Here is a 26,735-nt window from a genome sequence, read left to right as displayed (position 1 = left end):
TTGCTCATGTAACAGTTCCAAAATCTACAAATCTACTTGTCAATGGATAAAGCACATTTTCTGTTTTCACCTTTTAGTCATTTCTGAGTAAATATTTTTTTGCTGATGTATGTACATACAGTTGAAGTCAGAAGTTTACATACACCTCAGCCAAATACATTTAAACTCAGTTTTTCACAAGTCCTGACATTTAATCATAGAAAACATTCCCTGTCTTAGGTCAGTTAGGATCACTACTTTATTTTAAGAATGTGAAATGTCAGAATAATAGTAGAGAGAATGATTTATTTCAGCTTTAATTTCTTTCATCACATTCCCCAGTGGGTCAGAAGTTTACATCCACTCTGTTAGTATTTGGTAGCATTGCCTTTAAATTGTTTAACTTGGGTCAAATGTTTTGGGTAGTCTTCCACAATCTTCTCACAATAAGTTGCTGGTGTTTTGGCCCATTCCTCCAGACAGAACTGGTGTAACTGAGTCAGGTTTGTAGGTCTCTTTGCTCGCACACTCTTTTTCAGTTCTGCCCACAAATTTTCTATCAGATTGAGGTCAGATCTTGGTGATGGCCACTCCAATACCTTGACTTTGTTGTCCTTAAGCCATTTTGCCACAATTTTGGAGGTATGCTTGGGGTCATTGTCCATTTGGAAGACCCATTTGTGACCGAGCTTTAACTTCCTGGCTGATGTTTCAGTTTCAAGTTTTATTGGTCACATACATAACCATACACAGTACGACATGTAGTGAAATAATTGGTACGACTTTTCTCCCCACAGTTTACGCTAAAATTATATACACTATATTGCCAAAAGTATTCGCTCATCTGCCTTTAGACGCATATGAACTTAAGTGACATCCCATTCTTAATCCATAGGGTTTAATATGACGTCGGCCCACCCTTTGCAGCTATAACAGCTTCAACTCTTCTGGGAAGGCTTTCCACAAGGTTTAGGAGTGTATTTATGGGAATTTTTGACCATTCTTCCAGAAGCGCATTTGTGAGGTTAGACACTGATGTTGGACGAGAAGGCCTGGCTCGCAGTCTTCGCTCTAATTCATCCCAAAGGTGCTCTATCGGGTTGAGGTCAGGACTCTGTGCAGGCCAGTCAAGTTCTTCCACACCAAACTCGCTCATCCATGTCTTTATGGACCTTGCTTTGTGCACTGGTGCGCAGTCATGTTGGAACAGGAAGGGGCCATCTCCAAACTGTTCCCTCAAAGTTGGGAGCATGGAATTGCCCAAAATCTCTTGGTGTGCTGAAGCATTCAGAGTTCCTTTCACTGGAACTAAGGGGCCAAGCCCAGCTCCTGAAAAACAACCCCACACCATAATCCCCCCTCCACCAAACTTCACAGTTGGCACAATGCAGTCAGACAAGTACCGTTCTCCTGGCAACCGCCAAACCCAGACTCGTCCATCAGATTGCCAGATGGAGAAGCGTGATTCGTCACTCCAGAGAATGTGTCTCCACTGCTCTAGAGTCCAGTGGCGGCATGCTTTACACCACTGCATCCGACGCTTTGCATTGCACTTGGTGATGTATGGCTTGGATGCAGCTGCTCGGCCATGGAAACCCATTCCATGAAGCTCCCTACGCACTGTTCTTGAGCTAATCTGAAGGCCACGTGAACTTTGGAGGTCTGTAGTGATTGACTCTGCAGAAAGTTGGCACTATGCGCCTCAGCATCCGCTGACCCCACTCTGTCATTTTACGTGGCCTACCACTTCGTGGCTGAGTTGCTGTCATTCCCAATCGCTTCCACTTTGTTATTACACCACTGACAGTTGACTGTGGAATATTTAGTAGAGAGGAAATTTCACGACTGGACTTGTCGTTGCACAGGTGGCATCCTATCACAGTACCACGCTGGAATTCACTGAGCTCCTGAGAGCGGCCCATTCTTTCACAAATGTTTGTAGAAGAAGTCTGCATGCCTAGGTGCTTCATTTTATACACCTGTGGCCATGGAAGTGATTGGAACACCTGAATTCAATTATTTGGATGGGTGAGCGAATACTTATGGCAATATAGTGTATATATAGATAAGGAGTAGAAATAGAATTAAAAAAACACAATAAAATAGGAGAAAGAAGAAATATACGGTATGTACAAAGTATGCATATGAGTATGAAATAGTGCATCATGACAGATGTAAAGGTGGTAGCAGCAACAGTTGACTGGCAATATGTACATGTGCAAGGTAAAGTGCAATTGTGCAGTATATAACTAATGTTATAGAGGTGATGTTGTAGATGTATAATAATCATATATAATAATATGATAATGTAGAGTGTATATTGCTTCAAAGTGTTGAATAGTGAACCCAGTCCTGGTGTTGTCCTTGGTTCAGGACACGGATGGCCTGGGATGAGATTTTGATGAGATGTTGCTTCAATATATCCACATAATTTCTCTTTCCTCATGATGCCATCTATTTTGTGAAGTGCACCAGTCCCTCCTGCAGCAAAACACCCCCACAACATGATGTTGCCACCCCCATGCTTCATGGTTGGGATGGTGTTCTTCGGCTTGCAAGCCTCACCCTTTTTCCTCCAAACATAACGATGGTCATTATGACCAAACAGTTCAGTTTTTGTTTCATCAGACCAGAGGACATTTCTACAAAAAGTAAGCTCTTTATCCCCATGTGCACTTGCAAACAGTAGTCTGACTTTTTATGGCAGTTTTTGAGCAGTGGCATCTTCCTTGCTGAGCAGCCTTTCAGGTTATGTCGATATAGGACTAGTTTTACTGTGGATATAGATACTTGTCTACCTGTTTCCTCCAGCATCTTCACAAGGTCCTATGCTGGTGTTCTGGGATTGATTTGCACTTTTCGCACCAAAATACGCTCATCTCTAGGACACAGAATGTGTCTCCTTCCTGAGCGGTATGATGGCTGCGTGGTCCCATGGTGTTTTTACCATCAAGCAAAGAGGCATTGAGTTTGAAGGTAGGCCTTAAAATACATCCACAGGTACACCTCCAATTGACTCCAATTAGCCTATCAGAAGCTAACTGGCTTATCGCCTAAAGGCTTGACATCATTTTCTGGAATTTTCCAAGCTGCTTAAAGGGACAGTTAAATTAGTGTATGTAAAGTTCTGACCCACTAGAATTGTGATATAGTCAGTTAAAAGTTAAACAACCTGTCTGTAAACAATTGTTGGAAAAATTGCTCATGTCATGCATAAAGTAGATGTCCTAAACGACTTGCCAAAACTATAGTTTGCTAATATAAAATCTGTGAAGTGGTTCAAAAATTAGTTTTAATGATTTCAACCTAAGTGTATGTAAACTTCTGACTTCATCTGTATACATAATCTTCTCCAAACAGCCGTAAGTTATCAGCAAAAATAATGCTGTAACCAATCAAACCATAAAAAATGAGGCTCCAGTTTAGCACGTTTACGTATAGTTGTTACCGAATATCGATCAGTGTAAAATGTTTTTAAGTAAAAAAAAAAAAAAAAAGTCAAGAAACAATTGTTGTATTTTCATGAATGCTCAGCCATTGAAAAACCAATGTCGGTAAACCACTACACATAACTGTGTCTGTGTTTTCTGCCTACTGATTATACAAACCATGCAACATCTTCAGTACTTCTCTATAACCATCTATAAACATCATCCATTCTCTTTGGCCTTCAGTGGCATTGTGAGGGTAAAGAAGAGTGCAGTTGGTTTCATGCTGCTTTTATGTGTTGGGGTTTGATTATGTGGCCCTGCTTCAATGTCCCTCGACCCTCCAGGTGTGTCTCTTAAACAATACAGAACTTGTGTTTTAGTTCTGATATTTTCCTTTTAATGCATGTTAATGACACTTGGCCCATGCACCAAGGCCCTGATTTACTAAAGGTTAGCGTGTATAAAGACATGTGCAAATGTGATAGCACGTGCAAAAAAGGTCAAAGCTGATCTACTGATATAGCCTTCTGAGGATTGCATCCTGCAGATGTGCAAAATAGCACATCTTGGCAATTTTTGCGTTTCTACAAAATGAATATGCAATTTAGGGGTGTGCCTCCAAATGCTCAAAATAAAGGTCGGTGTTGAAACAAATGGATTAAATTGCACCCCCAAAGTGATTTACCAAGCCTGAAAGTAATTTCAGAAATGCATACTGTGATAGCAAATGATTACGAACAAAAGGCAGGTATTAATTTGATTCACGCTGTGCATGATGCTGTCATTGTGGAAATGCAGAGACTTTGAGAATGGAGAATACATAGAATACCCATTGATAAAATGCATCAATGGTCATTACTTTGATGCATGTCATCAATGGGTAGTTTTATATTATGGGTATAAAAACTGTAATACCACACTGATAATCATACAACATCTAAAACTCTAAGATAAAAATAGCCTTCTAAACATTTATGTCCAAATTATGTCATATTTGAATGTTTTAAACATTGTTTTTAACTTGTGCAAAATGTTTTAAGTTGCAGTTCTCTCCAGTGCTCGAATGAAATGGGCCAGTCTTGAGCGTGGCTGATGTATACTAAAACGAAAACCACATTTTCAACCGCAAATATCTTGACCATGGTTTACTTTACCATGGTCAAGATAATTGCAGTTGGAAATTCTGATTTATACATATAGTATTCAGTCCATCAGTGGTGTGATGACTTAATGTGTTCATATTACTGTATTTTCTTCTGTGTGAATTATAAATTGAGAATTTTACTTATTGTACATGTTCATTACAGGCTGCCACTGTTTAAAAAAATCTTTAAAAAAATCAGAGCCTGACAGTTTCACCATATTGTGCCGAAGTTTTAAATGATCTGGTATGACGGCACTGAATCTATCATGCTGACATGCACACAAACATGCTCACATATGCGCACATGTCTTCCCAACACAGCAGGTCTCAGACTGATCAACTGGCTGGCTGTTTGTCAGTGGAATAGATGTTGAATAATATGAAGGGGAGGCAGAGAGACAGGCCAGAGCAGGGGAGCTGCTGTTAAAATAGCTGTGCATCTGGAGACCAGAGCCAGGATCCTTTCCATTCTGTCAGCCACACACAGTTAAAACTGTAGTGTATCATACTCAGCATGCTCCTTTATACTACATACAAACTGACAGAAATTTAGCCTGATACTGTTAATAAGTGGTGCTTGATAAGGCATCACTATTAATATTGCTCACACTATGGTTAGGGTTTGCTCTATTTCAAACTTTTGGCCGCCAGTGTATGGTCAGGTGATTTAATGTACAGATTTTGCTCTTATGGAAAAAAGTTGGTAATTTTATTCACCAAAGTGTCATTCAACTGATCACAATGTATAGTCAGGACATTAATAACATGAAAAATTAGTATTACAATTTAAAAAAAAAAAAAAAAAAAAACAATGTTCAGAACTAAATCTACTTCAATGAATTTATCAAAAAATCCTCCAGGTGCAACAATGACAGCTTTACAGATCCTTTGCATTCTAGCTGTCAGTTTGTCCAGATACTCAGGTGACATTTCACCCCACACTTCCTGTAGCACTTGCCATAGATGTGGCTGTCTTGTTGGGCACTTCTCATGCACCTTACTGTCTAGCTGATCCCACAAAAGCTCAATGGGGTTAAGATCCATAACACTCTTTTCCAATTATCTGTTGTCCAATGTCTGTGTTTCTTTGCCCACTCTAACCTTTTCTTTTTGTTTATCTGTTTCAAAAGTGGCTTTTTCTTTGCAATTCTTCCCATAAGGCCTGCACCCCTGAGTCTTCTCTTTACTGCTGTACATGAAACTGGTGTTGAGCGGGTAGAATTCAATGAAGCTGTCAGCTGAGGACAGTGAGGCATCTATTTCTCAAACTAGAGTCTCTGATGTACTTATCCTCTTGTTTAGTTGTATCTGGGCCTTCCACATCTCTTTCTGTCCTTGTTAAAGCCAGTTGTCCTTTGTCTTTGAAGACTGTAGTGTACATTGTTGTATGAAATCTTCAGTTTTTTGGCAATTTCAAGCATTGTATAGCCTTCATTCCTCAAAACAATGATTGACTGATGAGTTTCTAGAGAAAGCTGGTTTTTTTTTTGCCATTTTTGACCATTTTTGAACATAAGACATGCCAGTATATTGCATACTGTGGCAACTCAAAAACAAACACAAAGACAATGTTAAGCTTCATTTAATGAACCAAATAGCTTTCAACTGGCAAGTGATTTTCTAGTACCAAATGATCAATTTAGCATGATTACTCAAGGATAAGGTGTTGGAGTGATGGCTGCTGGAAATGGGGCCTGTCTAGATTTGATCAAAAATTACTTTTGTCAAATAGTGATGGTGCTGTTTTTTACATCAGTAATGTCCTAACTATACATTGTGATCAGTTGAATGACACTTTGGTGAATTAAAGTACCAATTTCCTTCCGAAACAGCAAAATCTGTACATTATTCCAAACTTTTGGCTTCCAGTGTAAGTAATAAACTTCAGTGTGTAATACTACATTGTGTAATGTTATTTGCTGAGGAGAGGTGCATTACAATTTTTCTAAGTAAATTGGACTTTTGATTTTGTGGCTGGTGGACGATAAAAAATCCCCTTGACTTACATTAAAGGTGGATCCAGAGTCATTTCTACAGTAGGGATCAGAATATCGCTTTTGAATTGGGCCAGTAAGCAACAATCTTGAAGAATGAAAGCCATATATGTTTGGAAAATCATGATGGTGGGTAGTAATAGTTTTTGGGTAAACTATTATTAGAAGTTTATAACATGTTTAATATACAGTATAATAGAAAATAATATAATTAAAGGGGGAGTGTGTGGTAAGGGTTGTACAATTTTGACCATAGTGAGGAAATCAGTAATTAAAATACCAATGATTTGGGACTGACAAAATGAACATGCTCCTCCCAAACTTTCAATTAGAACTCCATTAAATAAAGTAAAGCAGTTTGTCAAACCTCAGTGGTTCTTGTGACAGGATGTTGTTTGGTCATGACAAACCAATCAGGTTATCAACGCAGCCGGCATTTTTTTTTTCAGCACTTTATTATTTAATTATTTAATTACATTTCATTCTGTTCATCACACAAAGTGACTCTATGTCTTCAAAATACTAGGAATATAGTACACAAGTCATTTTGATTATTTTAATTGTGGTTTTATGTTTATTTTTCTCAATTTACTGCCATTATATGGCATATAACTGTGAAGACTTTTAAAAAATTTCCCTTCTGTGTTTCACAGAGGAAAGAAAGTCATATGGGTTTTGAGCGACCTTAGGGTAGAGTAAATAATGACAGAATATTCATTTTTGGGCGAACTATTCACTTTGTCAAAGTAAAACCCATAATTAATGGCAGTTCTAAGTGTTTATAAGCTTACATAAGAAGGTCAAGAGAAGTTATAACATACTTGTATAACATAATTATAGCTTTATAAGACCAGGATTCCAAGTTAAGTCAACATGAAACAGCATTCACAACCCATTTTATTTCTGTAATGTGACGTATTTTCCAACTGAAACAGGACATTCAACAAAGAAAAATAAAATTAGGATGGGACTTGATTTTATCTGTCGGCAACTGACTTGATCAGGAAAAGTGGCTGTTGCATACCAGAACGCAGCCAGACCTGACCATGAGTTTGTAGTCAATTGTGGAGGACTCCTCTGACGGCTTTGTTTTGGGAGGGGAGTAGTCCTCCACGATCCATTGCAAACTCGCGTTCAGGTCTGGCTCTGTTCTGGTGTGGAACGGGCAATTTTCCCAACTAGTGCATTTTGATGAAAGGTTAAAAGGTTTTTTTCTTAGGAATAATGTGCAGAAATGTGTATTAAGAAAGAAATGTTTACTTCATGTTGACTTGTAAGACCTGAAAATTAGGTGGCATGTAATCCTCTGAATATATCAAGAGACACTGCATTTTGAACTGGGTTGCAACGTTACCTTCAATGACACAGTGATCAGGTACGGGGATCTGTTTGATCATTTCTGCAAAGACGGTTTTGATTTCCTCCATGTTGTCTCTCAGGTGGGTCCAGAGTCGATCACCCTCCCTAGGGTCTCCTGACTCCACCTTCTGCCCCTCACTGTTTGGAGATGTATCCTGGGTAAGTTTACTCTCTGTGGGTTGTGTGTGGTTCTCCTCCAGTGTGGAGGGGACAGGGCTGGGACTGGCCTCACAGGGATTGGGCTCTGAACTCAGCTCCACCCCCTCTCCCTCTGGACTGCTGTCAGAGTTAATAGATTGTGCGCGTACAGTGTGAAGAGCCAGACTTTTTGACCTGAATGTAAGAGAAGAACATTCAAAAAGAGTCAAAATACACAAGCACTCAAATGTCAGTTCATTTTCATGTGACGTCTGTGAGTTACATCAAAAAGGCCATATTCTTCTAGAATATGTAGAATATAGGGCCCTATTTTAAGAGCGCTAGCGTTACGTGCAGCGCTATGCCATAAGTCATAAGCACAAAGCCAGTGGGCATGGTCATGAAGTTTTGGTATTTTCGTGCAATCATGCGCTAAGTCTAGACACAAGTAGGTTTGGCGAAATTGCCTGCGCAATGTGAAAATGGGCTGGATAAAGTGCAATTTAATTCTGAGGTTTACGATTATTATTCCACCGTCTGTGTCCCATATATAGTCGATTCTCTCAAGCACCATTGATATAAACAAAGACAGCACATTCATAAGAAGTTGGTAGTGTAAATGGACTGTATGCAATGAATTAGACGAACTGAAAATTACGTTCTTTTGTGCATTAACTGCATTAATGATTGTTGAGTATGTTTCTATGACAGGGACACTCTCTTTTATACGCATGGAAAGTGTGATTCTCATCAGAATTTGGATGTACGTTCTGTTGAATTACAGAGAATGTAAGTATTATTAAACATTTTCATCTACTGACACACAAATCACGGCTAGTATTAACAGTGATTATATCGGCACGTACTTCACTTCTACCGGTCGATTTCGATTTTGAAAAATGTAATTTACTTACTAAAACACAAAAAAAAATAAACCAAAAATACTTCTAAATTGAAAATACTCTTTAAAAGAAATGAAAATATAATCAAAATAATGAAGTCGTCAAAAAATCCTACCAATTCAAAAACAATTTACTCTCTCCAACTTCTTCCACCGGCCCGTTTTGAGGTGACTTAAAAAGCACTTTACGATAACAGGTGGAAAAATACCAATACATATTAGATCATAAATACAATTGTAAATTTAAACATAATAACAATCATTGAAAAATAAATCCATGACCTATAGATAGTTTAACACAGTTAAACAGTTTAGACATGAACTTTATTACCACCTGCTGGTGGATTATCAAACTGAAAATGCAGGAAGTGAGTTTAAACTTTGCGCTGAGTTAAGAAATGTTTTATTGAAATAGCAAATTGCACCACTTCATTAACCTACAACACACCCATAGCAGAGCAAACACTCCCACCCATGCCCACTTGTGCTTTGCGCTGGCACGAAAATTGCAATTAGAATTAGCACTCTCTAGGGGTGTGTAAACATATTGATTTTTTGATTAATCTCGATCTTCATTTGAACAATCTCGATTCTTAAATCACAAGACTGATCTTTTACTCTATGCGCAATCCTCTACTACAATGAGAGGAAATCACTCGCATTTGCAACCAAATTTCGCGCTATGCGACTGGAGTGAATATATTTGGCAACTGGCTGGTAAATGTTAACATTTCACTCACCAGTAATTGTGTAGTTTAGTGGTGAAGTGTTCAGCAGCGAGATCATTTCACAGCGTGTTGAGAGTAAAAGATGTTCCGTCGAATCGAGAGCTTGCAAATCGGAATCAAATCGAATCTGGAAATCTGTATCAATACCCAGCCCTAGAGCTATCCTGAAAATTGGATAAGACATTGCGCACAGTCGTTGCACATAGCACTGCACTTTGCACACTCATGAAAATAAAGCCCATAATTTTGTACCATTGTAATTTTTTTATCAAATATGCACTTACAATGCCAATCAATGTAATAATTCAGTTTTTTATGACCCTTAGAATTAAGTACGTTTTCGCTTTAACTTTTAAGTCAACATGAAACACTATATGCAACACATTTCATTTCTGTAATCTGTAATGTGACAAAGTTCTGAGTGAAACAGGATATTCAACTAGAAAAAAAGTAAGGGGGGGTGGCTGATTTCATCCATTGGGAATTGATTTGATCATAAAAAGCGGGTGTTTTGTACCAGAATGGCACCAGGTGTTTGGAGGTGAGGGGTTGAAAAGCAAGAGGGATCTGTGATGTCATCCGAGAAGGAAAGTCGTTTCATAGTGGATGAAAATTTTGATAATGGATTACTAAGAAAACATTTTTTCTTTGGAAATACACGCACCCATGAATCATGCCAAAATAATACCAGGAATGTCTATTAATAAAGTAAACAGGGTTATTTTTGATGTCATGATGACTTCTGACCTCTCATATAATTTGCTAACTTCCTCTGCAAACCAGATTTAGTGTTGATGTGTAAAGTGGGCAGACTCATATCAATCAATGTACACATATGGTATGATATAAAAGCAATATCACACAAGCAATGTCCTTTTGGTGACATGTGGTTTGTGGACACCACATGTGCTTGATGAACATTTACTTTCATAATCATAGGCATCAATTCCCCCTTTGCTGCAATAAATTCTTCCACTTTTCTGGAAGGGCTTTCCACCTGATGTTGAAATATAGATGCATGTATTTGCTTCCAATCGGACACAAGTGAGAGCATCAGTGAGGTCAGAAACTGATCAGAATCAGAATGAGCTTTATTGCCAAGTATGCTTACACATACCAGGAATTTGTCTTGGTGACAGGAGCTTCCAGTACACAACAATACAAAAACAGCAACAAGACTTTTAAAAAATATTTAAAAATTGAATAAAAAATAAATAAATATTGAAAAGAAAAAAGTATATATAGACTACACAATAGACAATATACTGTATGTATATATATATATATATATATATATATATATATATATATATATATATACACATATACACATACACACACACACACACACACACAAATATACATACACACACACACACACACACACACACACACACACACACACACACAAAGCATCCCAGGGTGATACCTCAAGAAGTTGGTTTTGAAAATGCCAAGAGTACATTTCTGCAAATTCTAGGCAATGGGCCACAAATATAACATAGTTTTAATTTATTTTGGATTTTTTTTTAGTCACAACATAATTCCCATAGTTCCATTTCTATTATTCCATAATTGTGATGACTTTACTATTATTCTAAAATGTGAAAAATAATAATAATAAAGAATGAGTAAGTGACCCTAAACTTTTGAACAGTAGTGTATATATATATACACACACACACACACATATACATACATATATATACACTGTACATATATACATATATATATATTTAGAATGGTGAGGGGGTCAATGATGGGATGTTCCTCCTGAAGTCCACAATCATCTCCACCGTTTTGAGCGTGTTCAGCTCAAGGTTGTTATGACAGCCAACTTGGTGTCAAGTCAGCCAACTGTTTAACCTCCCTTCTGTATGCAGACTCATCATCATCTCGGATGAGGCTGATGACAGTGGTGTCGTCTGCAAACATCAGGAGCTTGACAGTGTTTGGATTAACCAAACTCGTTAATTAAAGGGGGTAGCCACATACTCCCCGAAAGAGGGCGGTCATATGTTAATGTGCCAATGATTGCTATGTCATAACCATAAACATTTCTGAACGTGCCATTTTTGCTGCTTAGTTTCAACAAATGATCCCTGCAGATGGTGGAGGGAGCTTTGTGTTGTGTACATCAAATTCTTTAGGATTTCAAATGAAAGAAAAATCCAGTTTCCCATCACGTGTCACCTGTAAATCACATTTAGCTCTAAATACATATACATTTTCACTACTTCATGTTAACATATGTAAGTATAAAAGACATTACATTTGCTGAGTAAGTAAAATTGAAAGACTCTACAGGTTAAACCCACCTGTTGAATCTCATCTCTCTGCGCTCATCTCGTAATGCCTGGCTTAGGCTGTGGCGTCTCTGAGGTCCTGAAGACCTGTCCTCTGTGTCAGACTCCACCCCCTCCTCACCTATCTTCTGCTCAAATGCCTGGATCTTCACTTTCAGACTCTTGCTCCCAGCAAACACTTCAGAACTAGACTCACACGGTCGGGACAAATCCAGCTTCTCTTCTCCTCTGCCAGACATACAGAGATTAAGGTTGTGTTCCGATTGGAAAACTAGTGTACTGCTTACTGCATCACATTATATAGATTATAGGCCTACTCTAGGCCTATTATATAGTAGTTACACATAAAAAAAAAAAAACATTTTTACTGAAGGTTGTACTAGACTCCCAGTGGAATGATTTAGTACAGCTGAGCAATTTTTCTAGTATGTTTAAATATACGGATACAGTATTCAATTATTTGATAAAAATCTGTATATTTATGTCTAAATATACGGATACAGTATTCAATTATTTGATAAAAATGTACTGAATTATTTGATAAAAATGTACTGAATTTAAGTGATATATATATATATCCACCGCACGCCATCCACCGCGAAATCCGCGCTGAACTCACCACGTGCCCCACCGAGAACGAACCACATTATAGCGACCACGAGGAGGTTACCCCATGTGACTCTACCCTCCCTAGCAACCGGGCCAATTTGGTTTCTTAGGAGACCTGGCTGGAGTCACTCAGCATGCCCTGGGATTCGAACTAGCGTGCTAGCGAACTCTAGGGGTGGTAGCCAGTGTCTTTTACCATACAAATTTTTTTTTAAGTATAATTATTATTTTAGTTTTTTCCCTTGAGGTCCCCTTAAGGATCTATTTTTACTTAATCTAACCCTAAAAATGATTTCTGTTGGTCTAACTTAATGTAGCAAGGTTGATTTAGTCATGCTGGACAATAATTTTGACTTCAAGTCAAGTCAGAATGAAATGATCAGGGATCTTGTTGAATATAAACTTCAGCTGCACATTATTAATATTATTTTTTTTTCTTCTTTCTTTTTCAAAGGGATATGCAAAGCGGAAGGTCGCCACTCAAAGCCAGAAGGTTTGACAGGCACATTTTAACACATTTTACTCTTATATCCTTAGTATCTTCTGGTGTTTAGGAATAATAGTATCTATCCGGTTTTCTTCTCATTACACTGAAGAAAATGTTAACATGTTAAAAATGTCCTTCATGTGGTAAACATCCAAATTAACTGGTTTTATTATATGGCTCTTCTGATTGGTCAATGGCACCATCTAGCAATCTGATATTGCTCAGTAACAAGTGCACATCCACGTATCAGACCGTTCATCTGGGTATCTGAGCCATCTTTCCTGCTTCTCGGATCACTGTGTGATCTCTACAAGTAAACTAAAAAAATCATTTCAACTCAAATCAATGTTTAATGTCCATTTATTTATTTATTTGGAAAGTAGTCTTTTAATAAGATGCACAATGAGCAGTCAGACATTCATTAATTACAAAATAAACACCAAAAGAACTCGGATGCAAACTGGAGGTTGATTTTAGCCGTTCAGCGATTTATTTCTTTTTATGTAATTACATAATTTCAACACAAATCAATGTCTAATGTCCATTTATTTGTTTATTTGGCATATAGTCTTGTAATAGGCTGGATACTGAGGAGTCAGATGGTTATTTTTCACAAAATAAACCCCAACAGAACTCAAAATCATCCCCCCAGGCGGCAGTGGTGTTGACCACACCGGTAACAATGACCCTGGAAAGAAGTTGTGCTCCCAACAATTAAAGAGGCAATACAACTGGGGACACTGGTAAATGGGGGCTCCCAGATTACATTTCACCCAGGTAGCAATGGTGATGGCCACACCAACCAAAGGGACCTGAGAAGCAGAGCTTGTTCCTGAAAGGCAGGACTCATGGCCTTTTATCTGGGGGTGGGTTGTTGCGGTGGTGCTGTGTGTGGAGTGGGAGCCGTGGAGTGGGGGCCCTGGTGTGTGTGTGTGGGGCGGGGTGGTGCCCTGGTTCGCTGCCATTCACGGTAGCCTGGAACTAGTAGTAAATATAGAATTGCCCAAAATGTCCTTCCTATTCAACACCATACATGTACCTACACACCCCCTGTTTACTGCAAAGCCAACATATACATATATATTTTTTAATTATTATTATTACATCTCTAAACATATTATTGTTAATATACATATATTAAAATACATATACAAAAATTATTTTGCTAATGTTGTACCATATACCTACCTTTTATTTGTTCAACAGTTTTTTAAAAGTAATATAGGAGAGAATAATATTGAATTCTGAAAGTAACATGTTTTCTAGTACTTTAAGCTTTTTATCTAAAAAAATCAAGGAGAATTTGATTCCTCGTAATATGTCCTCTTTAAAACAAAAAACATTTTCCTCTAATCCACATTTTCCTTCTCTTTTTTTTCTACCTCTGTCATCCTTCCTACCAGTTTTTCTCAAGAGAGCCTTAGAAGCAGAGAAACTAACAAATATGTCTGTCTGAAGTAAAGCTCTTAACCTCATCACTGTTCTGCCAAGAAACAGCAAAACATTGATTTGCAATGATCAGGTTTGAAATGAAGACAAAAACCTGCGGATTACAATAAAATTTCAATTACTGCTATAAAACCCATGTGGATTTTAAAAGCACATTTTGGAACATGTCAAGGCTATTCAGAAAATCAAAGAAATTTATAGAATTGGGAAAGTGCCTGTGCATGTACCTGCTCATTGCACTGTCAGCTTCCAGCTTGCATCCCAGCAGCCGAGCGATGGCGGTGAAACTGTTGCTCATGCGGTAAATGTCTTTTCCCCCTCCGCCCAGAATGGAGGTGTAGCGATCAGTCAGACTATGGATCTCCAGTACTAGTGTGTGATGGACGCTGTGCTCCATACTCGCTAACAGAGATACCAAGTACTGCAGAGCCCCGCGAGCCTGGACCTGCACATAACAATAATAGACAGCTATTCGGTTATTAATCAATAAAAGTCATTACAGTCATAATAAAGTCATTATAATATGGTGAGTTCCAAGAAGTGTTCAAAGTCGTTACGTGTACAAATTTTTTGTACCCCTTTTCTCACCAATTTGGAATGCCCAATTCCCAATGCACTCTAGGTGGTGTAGTGACTCGCCTCAATCCGGGTGGTGGAGGACAAATCTCAGTTGCCTTCACGTCTGAGACCATCAATCCGCGCATCTTATAACGTGGCTTGTTGAGTGCATAACTGTGGAGACCTAGCGTGTGTGGAGGCCCACACTACTCTCCACGGCATCCACGCACAACTCACCACGTGCCCCAACGAGAGTGAGAACCACATTATAGCAGCCACGTGGAGGTTAACCCAACGTGACTCTACCCTCCCTAGCAACCGGGCCAATTGGTTGCTTAGGAAGCCTAACTGGAGTCACTCAGCACGCCCTGGTTTCGAACTTGCGACTCCAGGTGTGGTAGTCAGCGTCTTTACTTGCTGAGCTACCCAGGCCCACTTAAGTGTACTATATTAATGTGTCCATAGTAATGCTGTTTTGTTTGGAAACCATAAACAGCCTGCATTTATATTACTTGCTGGAAGAATTGTTTATTCTGATTATTGTTATTAATACATTTAGCTATACACTAAACACTGGTGTCTTCTATCATATCAATATTGTCATGTAACACTTTATAAAAGCAAGGGGTGTTCATAGGTATGACATGAAGTGGAGAACTCCCTTGAAGGGTTAGTTCACCCAAAAATGAAAATTCTCTCATCATTTACTCACCCTCATGCCATCCCAGATGTGTATGACTTTCTTTCTTCTGCAGAACACAAACAAAGATATTAGAAGAATATTTCAGCTCTGTAGGTCCTCACAATGCAAGTGAATGGTGATCAGACCTTTGAAGCTCCAAAAATCACATAAAGGAAAGATACAAGTAATTCATAAGACTCCAGTGGTTGAATACATATCTTCATAAGATATAATAGGACTGGGTGGGAAACAGATCAATATTTAAGTCCTTTTTTACTCTAAATCTCCACTTTCATTTTCATGCAAAAGTTAAACTAAACAGGCACAACGTGACTTTCAGATGCAAAACTGAAAGGGAAAGAGGAGATTTAGTGTAAAAAAAAAAAAAAAAAAAGAGATTTACATTTTTATCTGTTTCTCACCCACAACTATCATATTGCTTGTGAAGATATGGATTTAAACACTGGAGTTGTATGGATTACAAAGTTCTGGTCACCATTCACTTGCATTGTATGGACCTACAGAGCTGAAATATTCTTCTAAAAATTATAATTTGTGTTCTGCAGAAGAAAGAAAGTCATACACATCTGGGATGGCATGAGGGTGAATAAATGATGATAGAGTTTTCATTTTTGGGTGAACTATCCCTTTAAACACAGTACAATCACTGAAACAAACAGCCTCTTTTGGTTTATTGTTTTATTAGCCAACATAATTTAATGCTTAAATTATACTTTAAACAAACATTGTCACACACTGAATAAGCTGAAAGAATACAAATAAAGTTGTTAAAAGGCAAAGAAAAACGATGTTGATCGGATTTTTCTTCAATTGCTTATGAAATTTTCCTGATAAAAGAACACTATTTAAGGCATTTACATGAACGTACAAGCTGTCGTCTAAAGCATAACTGGTGCATGAAGCATGTGTTAGATACATCTACTGTAAATGTCCTTCTTTATTAAAGAGATATCTAGTCAGAATATTGAGAATCGACTTGCTCGTCCAATAAAGTTAAGGCTGAAGTGTGCAATTTCTGTGCCACTAGCGCAACCAAGCAGGATTTCAAAAATAATCACTGTTTTCAAACAGATTCCAGAAAACTCCTACTGTCTTCCATTGGTTGTACAAACATTTGTTGAGTAAATGTTGCTGTGTTGAGCTAGATGGGACTAATCTCACAGTGAAATCGGAAACAGTAAATTGACTTTCATAGGCTTAAATTGGTCTGTGCTTACCTAAATTCGAAACACCCGGTGGCCAAAGCAGTAAGTGTTGTTAAACATATGGGCACGTGTGAGCTAGAGATCTTCTGAGACCGTTTTTACCATAAGTGAGAGAGAGTAACAGTCAACTAGCATGTTACGACAGTAAATCACCATTTGCGGATACTATACAAATGAACTGGGCCGTAATCTGACACCTACCTATTGCCAAAAATGTCTTGTGTCTTATTTTATAAAACGGTATTTTTATTGTAGTAAACTCCACAAATAGTTCATTTTAAAATGATTGTTTAGTGTTAAACATGTTAAATATTAGCGAACAGGCAGTCAGTTTATTAAGTGTCGAGCTGTTTCCTAACAAAGGCAGTTTGTTCAGCACACTGAAGCATCTCCTCTTCAAACATCCATAAAATTTATTTTTAAAAAAAGCCCATAAAGTGTCTAGGGGACCGCTGTTATGCAATTTCTGCTAACCTTGTAGGCTCCCTTGGTAGAAGGGCTGTGTGTGAGCTCCATTTTCTGGGTGTAATGTCCACATAGGGGTGCCAAAAGCAAGTTGTGAAGCAAGTTGTTTTCAGCCATACAGGATGCAATACAGTGAATAGAGCTACAGTGTTACACTTTTAGGTGAAATCAACCTATAAATGCCATTCTTTTAGTTGACTCTGAATATTAAGCTGGGATACGAGAAAGAATTTCAACACTGTATGTAAAAATGACTAGAAAAATGTCTTTTAAGTGAATGTCAGAGGAACCAGTAGTCAAAGGCTGGGCAGCTGTACTGTATGTGATCCCTCACTTTGTCCAGAAAAGGACCGCACGCTTTGATGTATTTCTTAGAGGAGCCTCTTGTAGAGTATCTGATTTTCTTTAATGTATTTTTTTAAAATACATCATGAGCACATCATGAACCCCATGTCTTACCATGGGTGGTTTGGGGTCCTTCCGATTAAGCAGTATTAAACGTCTTGCTATTGAGCTTGGGTAGCTCAGCAAGCAAAGATGCTGACTACTACCACTGGAGTTGCAAGCTCAAATCCAGGGTGTGCTGAGTGACTCCAGCCTGGCTTCCAAAGCAACCAGTTGGCCCGTTTGCTAGGTTGGGTAGAGTCACATGGGTTACCTTCCTGGTGGTCACTATATGGTGGTCTAGCTCTCGGTGGGGCATGTGGTGAGTTGTGCATGGATGCCGCGGTGAACAGCATGAGCCTCCACACGCGCTCAGCAAGCAACGTGATAAGATATGCAGGCTGACTGTCTCAGAAGATACGTCCACCACCACCCGGATTGAGGCGAGTCACTGCGCCACTACAAGGAATAAGAGCGCATTGGGAATTAGGCATGCCAAATTGGGGAGAAAAGGTGATAAAATATATGTAAAAAAATAAAATAAAATTTAAAGCGACACTATCAGCTTGAACCTCAGTTAAGGACTGTAGGAGTCAAAAGTAACTCCAACAATGGCCACTATAGGGCTTGGAGAAATAGACTGGCTGAGAAAAGCAGAAATTGTGTCAAATATGGCTGACCAAAATCAGTTTAGGATTGCTATTGGACCAAAACATATGTGCATAGGTTATTGGGGAGCATTTACATTGGTCACAAGTGTCTTTGTTGGAAAAATATTTAGACAGTTATTGTTCAGTCCAATGTACACAATGTACTACTTTACACTGTAACCAACCATGCCTCACACAGACAGATGACCCATGCACCCTGTATAATGTCTTCACACCACTCTTCGGAAATGTCAAACCCCAGATTCACCTCCCATGTGAAGAGAGAGGCAATGGAGAGAAATTAGTTTACTGTAAATATGAAATATTGTGCCATTTAGGATTTGGGGGCCATCAAAAATATGATCGTAAGGAATTTGTGGGGTTTGAGATGGAAAATGTGGAGTGATTTTACAGATAGTAGTAAACTTGTAAATAATGAAAGAAATTATTTTTCGGCAACTTAAACTTTGCATAGCTGCTAAAAAGAGGGGAATAGTCCCCCATTGTACAGGTCATTAAAATCTTTAACACCAAGGTTTCGCCAGACCAAAAAGGTTTGTCGTGGATGGTTTGAACAAATGAGTAAGGTAGATAGGGGACCGGAATGAAAAAGATTGGCACCCAAAATGCTTCCTCGTTTGAGTCCAAATCAAAGTGGATCTAACTACAAGACTAGTAGTACATTCAACGTATGAGAATGAAAGAGGGGCAAACACAAGGGTGGCCAGTGATAATGGTTTACAAGAGGCACACTCAATAGAAAGCCATGATGGAGTATGCGCCCGTGGGTCTTCAATGTAGTATCGGATGCAGATTTGAGGTCCAGTTCTAGGGATGTAACGGTACCATGGTTTCATGGTATAACACAAGAGATGGTTATCAAACCGTTGACATTTATAATACACGATATTGCTTTCACGGTATTAGTAATGAAAGTTTTCATTGTAAATATCAGTTAAATTAAGAGAGAATCGGCTACATTCACACAGCATCATATAAACTCAAATCCTCCTGTTTCACTCAACCGTCACTTTTTTTTTTAAAGCCACATGCGTTAACTGCATGGCTGTTCAAACACACACACCAAACCATATACTGTATGCTTACACTCAAACAGATGAAAACATCAGTCATAGAGATGGTAGAAGCGTTTTAAAGTGGCCAATTCAGAATATTTTGCCTTTACAAAGTATTTTATGCAACCAGCTTCAATATTCTGTCCATAATAACATTATTTTTCTAAAAAATTTTACGTTTCACAACACTCATAGTAAAAACAAGCAGTTAGTGAACTGTATAATGAATGCACAGCTTAGAAGTTTCAAATATCTGAAATATCCACAGATATACAGTCTCTACCGTTATGTTATGGGAACAGAATACAAAAGGCATACTGTTTACTCACAGACTAAAAGCTGTTTATTTGTATACAGCATAGAGTTACAAAGCATAGAGATCTGTATTTCCTGATGTAATTAAATTTTCATAACAGACTGCATCTGACTTCTGAGCAGATGAAGGGAAGTCAGGACTCTGGTGGCTGCTCCCAGGTCAGTGTGACTAATACAGAGATGCAACTTATCTGTTTTTTTTTTTTCTCTGAACAACGCGATTTGGATCAGGTGTGACTTTATTTCCAGAAAATATATATCATAAATATTAAACTGCTAATAATTTTAGCAAGGGACCTATATACCATGATACCATAATACCGTGGTATTTTTGTGAAGGTTATCATACCGTGAACATTTCATACCATTACACCCCTACCCAGTAATAACACTGGAGGTGGGGCAGAAAAATACCACCCAAGATTTTGGGAAGCTGCAGAAGACTCCTTCGAAGGCAGGCAGGCTTGTTACCTCAAATGAAAGAAGAAAGAATACCATCTAGCCTACAGAAATAGGATTTGGAGATAAATGATGGAATGCACAGGTATGAGAATTTGGGTAATATAGTCATTTTGATCGAGTTAATGCAACCCGCAGTTGATAAAGGAAGCAAAGACCAACGCTTTAAAATTTGCTTAACTCTCACTTATAGTGGAAGGAAGTTTCCTATAAACAACTTCAGAAATGTCTCTGTAATGCAGACGCCAAGACATTTAAATTTATGAGTCACCTTAATAGGAAACTGCATCCCTACTTGGACATTTTTATATTTAAATAACAATAAACCATTATTTACAGGAAAACTCAGACAGCTTTGTCATGCCAATGAGGATGCTTACACAAGTGGGGATAAAATATTGTACAACCAGGCCAGGAACATACTTACTAAGGAAATCAGTGTGGCTAAAAGAAGCTACTCTGAAAAGATGAAAAACCAGTTTTCAGCCAACAATCCTGCAACAATCCTGTGTGTAAAGGCCTAAAAAGCATCACCAAGTACAAGACACCTCTCCCTCACTCTGTAGAGAGTCAACTAATGGCTAATGAACTGAATGTGTTTTACTGCAGGTTTGAAAAGCCCAGTCTCACACCCCTCCCCCACTCTGATATTCACTTCACACACACACCAACACCTCCTGGAACCCCCCCTCCAGCTACTCAATTTGCACTTATGATCTGTGAGGAGGATGTATGCCGGGACTTTCAGAAACAAAAACTAGGAAAGATTCAGGCCCAGACGGTGTTGCACCTGCTTGTCTGAAAGTCTGCGCTGACCAACTGGCCCCCAGATTTCAATAGTCCACTGGAGCAGTGTGAAGTTCCCTGCTGCTTCAAATGCTCCACCATCATTTCGGTCCCCAAAAAACCCAAAATCACAGGACTTAATGACTACAGACCTGTCGCTCTCACATCTGTGGTCATGAAGTCGTTTGAGAGACTGGTTTTGGCCTACCTGAAGGACATCACTGGACCCCTACTGGACCCCCTTCAGTTTGCTTACCAAGCAAACAGGTCTGTGGATGATGATGTCAATATGGGACTGCATTATATCCTGCAACACCTCGACAGACCTGCAAGGATCCTATTTGTGGACTTCAGTTCAGCCTTCAATACCATCATGCCTGATCTTCTCTCAGCCAAACTGACCAAGCTCTCTGTGCCCACCCCAATCTGTCGATGGATCACCAGCTTTCTGACAGATAGGCAGCAGCTAGTGAAACTGAGGAAACTCACATCGGGGACCCTCGCTATTAGCACTGGTGCTCCTAAAGGATGCGTTCTCTCTCAACTGCTCTTCTCCCTGTACATGAATGACTGCACTGCAAAAGACCCCACTGTCAAACTCCTGAAGTTTGTAGACGACACCACGGTCATCGGCATCATCCGTGACGGTGACGCATCTGCATACAGATGGGAGGTTTATCAGCTGGCTGTCTGGTGCATTCACAACAACCTTGGGCTGAACACACTCATAACAGTGGAGATGATAGTGACTTCAGGAGAAATCCCCCTGCACTGAAGTGGGACACCCACATAGACTCCATTGTGAAGAAGGCTCAGCAGAAAGAAGGATGAGGAAGTTCAACCTGCCACAGGAGCTGCTGACACAGTTCTACTTTGCCGTCACGGAGTCTGTCCTGTGTACATCTATAAATGTCTGGTTTGGTTCAGCCACCAAATCAGACAGAAGGAAACTACAACGGACAGTCAGGACTGCTGAGAGGATTTTTGGTGCCTCCCTGCCCACTCTTCAAGACCTGTACATCTCCAGAGTGAGGAAATGTGCAGGTAGAATCACTCTGGTCCCCACACACCCTGCCCACTCCCTCTATGAACTGTTGCCCTCTGGCCAGCACTACAGAGCATCCAGGCACAAGAACAGTTTTTACCCTCAGGCCAATTTCCTCATGAACAATTAAACTGCCTCAGGACTCCCCCATAGTGCAATAATTTAAATACATATCTTATGTACATATGTAAATTCACATATTTAATTCAATAACTGTACATACCCCTACCTTGCAAATACATTACCACTTGCACATGTACATACACCATTCTGTTATATTTGTATGTCTATTAATACTCCTACCTTGTTTTATAGTCTCACTGTAATGTTCTGTGTGCACTTGCTTCTATCACCAAAAATAATTCCCTGTGTACATGAAAATACTTGGCAAAAAAGCTCATTCTGATTCTGAAATAAACTAAAAGAGCACTTTTGTGATGCAGCGTTAACAGAAAATAGTTCACTTTTCTGTAAGTTAATTTTGTATCTGTATAACTAGCCAAAAATGTTCTATAATTCGAAGGATTGGACAGATATAAGAGAAGATTGCCTGCATATAAAGATACTCTGTGTTCTTTTTCTCCTCTAAGAATGGCACTTAATTGAGTACTCTGGCGTAGTGGGAGTGCCAAGGGTTCGATTGCGACAGCAAACAATAGAGGCAAAAGGGGGCAACCCTGTCTGGTTCCTCGAAAAATTGGGAAATAATTATAAGATACGTTGTTTGTATGAACCGAAACAACCAGGGCATTTGTATAATAATTAAGGCTGTCGATTTAACAATTTAATTAAGTGCGATTAATTATGGATTTTCCTACCATACGAGCAATTCAAGCTTTAAGTACATCTGTTTTTATGAGCCATGTCAATAGGTGGCAGCGCATCTCAACAAACCTCACAAGCAGTGCAGCCACAGAATAAGAACTACTCTCTGAGGAGGAAGCACAACAGATGGGCGAAGCACAAAAAATACAGGAATATTGAGACACGATTTTCAAAGTTTGCACTGCTTTTAACTTGACACAGCATCCTAAAAATGTGGCATTTAAAGGTGAAGTATGTAAAAAAGTGTATGTCAAAATATGTTCTACTATCCCATGATGTTTATATTTTGAGTGGCCTGCTCAGCTCCACACATCCCTTTCTAACTCAACCTATAGCGTGAGTTTGGGGCGTGGCTACTTTTTCAGCCGGGTGAATATGAACATCCATGGCAGACGTGTTGCTGAGGAAAATAATTTTATGACTTGCTTGATTTTAAGACACAGAGACAGAGAACAGAGTAAAACCAGAGTGAATATTGCAGTTGCATTTACAAGGTGGAGGACTTTGAGGGAATTTTTGGGGTTCGATGGAGACGCCAAACTTGCCAAGTGGGCACAGGCTCACCATAACTGGACAGTTGAAGACTGGAAAAACATAGCCTGGTCTGATAAATCTTGATTTCTGCTGAGGTACACAGGTGGTAGGCCCACTGCAGCCTCAGCTTTCTGTTCTTGGCTGACAGAAGTGGAACCCGACGTGGTCTTCTGCTGTTGTAGCCCATCTGCCTCAAGGTTTGACATGTTGTGCATTTTGAGATGTTATTCTGCTCACTACAATTGTACAGAGTTGTTATTTGAGTTAACGTAGCCTTTCTGTCAGCTCAAACCAGTCCGGCTATTCTCCGTTGACCTCTCTCATCAACAAGGCATTTTTGTCCACAGAACTGCCACTCACTGGATGTATTTTTGATTTGGCACCATTCTTTGTAAATTCTAGAGACTGTTGTGTGTGAAAATCCCTAGAGATCAGCAGTTTCTGAGATACTATAACCAGCCTGTCTGGCACCAACAATCATGCCACGGTCGAAATCACTGAGATCAATTTTTTTCCCCATTCTGATGGTTGATGTGAAAATTAACTGAAGCTCCTGACCCATATCTGCTTGATTTTATGCACTGCACTGCTGCCACACGATTGGCTGATTAGATAATCGCATGGATGATTGTTGGTGCCAGATGGGCTGGTTTGAGTATTTCTGTAACTGCTAATCTCCTGGAATTTTCACGCACAACAGTCTCTAGAATTTACTCAGAATGATGCCAAAAACAAAAACATCCATTGAGCGGCAGTTCTGCGGATGGAAATGCCTTGTTGATGAGAGAGGTTAACAGAGAATGGCCAGACTGGTTCGAATTGACAAAGTCTACAGTAACTCAGATAACTGCTCTGTACAATTGTGGTGAGATGAATAGCATCTCAGAATGCTATTCTGAGATGCGGTTGTCACTGTTTTGGCGGCACGAGGGGGAGCTACACAATATTAGGCAGGTGGTTTTAATGTTGTGGCTGAAAATTAACCGAAAATATTAACTGAAAAGTGAGGATAACAAGACAGACTTGTCATAGTCTGACAACAGATACCTTATAACTATAAAAGAGGCAGAAACTGAAGTGTAGTTACTATTCAAACTGAATGAGAATGCAAGGGATTCAGAGTTTTGGCATATACATGTGAATTTTACAGGTTGAGTGCATAAGCAAACATCTGGTTGTGTTTAAATCAAATACAAGCTTTGGACCAGAGAACTTCACTGCAAGTTAAGAGTGCCAAGGAAAGCATTGACCAGCCAACTCCATCCCTTAGATGCAAGACTGAGCTCTGGCTCAATAAAACAATACAATTCATCTTACTGTAATCTCTGTTTACCACCAACACCACAAATTTAGACACTATCACTTCAGCCTAATGAGATCATTTTAATCTAAATTATTACACTCAAGCTTTCAGGCAAATCCCATGCAACAATACCTTACACTTTATAGTTTCAACAGAACACAAATTTGAGAAACAGACATAATGGTTCTGTTCCAAAACTAGGCAGCAATTTTAACCATCACAGGCATGCTCCTGACATGAAGATGGTTCCAAAAAATTAGCGCACTGTATTCTCCCTTTAGAATTTGTCTCCTAATGGAGAATCCAATTCCATAATCCACCGAAATAAACTCAGTGAAGAAAAAATAAAAAATCCATTCAAGATGGTGTACAAAGAAGAAGCAAGAGACGTGTTAGTTATGAATATAAATAATTCGATACTAAAAAGTGTGACTAAAAAACTATTTTACCTGATAATTGTGTGTTCTATGTATATTTATGCTTATTTATATCATATTATTAGCTTAGCAACATGCTAGCACAAAAAGTTATTGAAATCAATTGCCAGTGGAGTCTCCCATGCATTTTGCAAGGAGCGCCATTCGTATGACAAACTGAGTTTATAGCTGGGTTTCCATCCAATTATTTTTGTTAATTTTAAATTTGCGCTTAAGAAAACCTGAATGGAAACGATTAATATCCGCATAAACTCTCAAAATTTGTTTTGATTATTGGGGGGTTACCTCACCCCACACGCCCTGGAATCTATGCCCCTGTTTATCCTATTACTTCTACAAACCCATGTCCATTTGATCATAATTTCCTTTGCACAATCCTGTATAAAAAAATCAAACATATAATATTCATCTTATCCTGTAATTCTGTGTCTAGCTGTTGTATTTCTATATGTACTACATGCTTCTGATCAGAGGTCAAACTCTTTGTGTGTGTTTGTGTGTGTGTGAGCACATCTGGGCGATAACAAATTCTGTGAGTGATGGAGAGATCTGTCTCAGCACTGCTCTGTAATTAAGAGAGTACGGCTTTCGTACTGTGATTTACAATTATTGATTTGTTTAAGAGTCAGTTAAGAGTCAGCTGAAATTTAAATTGAACTAATCAGGACAACAATCTTTTCCCTTGATGGGACATGTTAAATTAGCCAACTGGTAACAATAGAGTCACAAGTGGTCAGCTGATATAGATAGCCATTTACACTTCAACACTTCAGCATCTTAGGCCCTTTTTACACCAGGTATTAAGACCCGTCTTGGGTGGACAGTGCTAAACACAGCTGCATACAGAGTCCAAAATGGATAGAGATCACATCTGGAGGTAGTTAGAAATGCATTTTCCTCATTTTTTGAAGGACAATCACCACACCTGTTAATTAACCATTGCGCTACAAAATGGGTTTTAAAGTTCTAAGACAATGACCATACCATAAAAAAATACAAAATAAATCACATGACACCTACTTGCAGTAACACAGATAATTTGCTATGGATAAAAGCATTTGCTAAATAAATAAATGTAGATAATCTGAAGCATGTACATCTGTATGTTACACATCTATTTGCAAATATCGGAATATTTTGCAATACAATTAAAATATAGCGGTTTTAACACTATATACTTAAAAGCAACAACTTTTAATCAATAGTTTTGTATTTTCCCATTGTTCTTAATTTTATTGCATCTTTCACAATGCTTCATGGGATTGTATTTCATGCCCTCATTAAAAAGAATGTTCTGGGTTCAATACAAGTTTAGCTCAATCGACAGCATTTGTGGCATAATGTTGATTACCACAAAAATGTATTTCGACTCATCCCTCTTCATTAAAAAAAAAAAAAAAAAAATCAAGGTTACAGTAAGGCACTTACAATGGAAGTGAATGGGGACCATAAAAGTGAATGGGGG

The 26,735-nt window shown here is 38.8% G+C and overlaps 1 protein-coding gene across 1 annotated transcript in view; it reads right to left on the bottom strand.

Annotated features, from left to right (window-relative positions):
• Positions 1–26,735, bottom strand: part of LOC127416750 (ventricular zone-expressed PH domain-containing protein-like) — a 212,719-nt gene that overhangs the window by 79,244 nt on the left and 106,740 nt on the right. The window contains exons 7-9 of the mRNA XM_051656286.1: positions 14,753–14,970; positions 11,993–12,208; positions 7,903–8,240 (exon numbers count right to left, since the gene is read on the bottom strand). Of these exons, the coding sequence (XP_051512246.1) occupies positions 7,903–8,240; positions 11,993–12,208; positions 14,753–14,970 (772 nt within the window). The remainder of the gene's footprint in view (positions 1–7,902; positions 8,241–11,992; positions 12,209–14,752; positions 14,971–26,735) is intronic.

The sequence above is a fragment of the Myxocyprinus asiaticus genome, chromosome 26 (assembly GCF_019703515.2).
Source record: "Myxocyprinus asiaticus isolate MX2 ecotype Aquarium Trade chromosome 26, UBuf_Myxa_2, whole genome shotgun sequence".
In the NCBI taxonomy this organism is placed as follows: Eukaryota; Metazoa; Chordata; class Actinopteri; order Cypriniformes; family Catostomidae; genus Myxocyprinus; species Myxocyprinus asiaticus.
The sequence above is the reverse complement of the archived record's forward strand: the minus strand, read 5'-3'. Positions and strand labels throughout refer to the sequence as shown.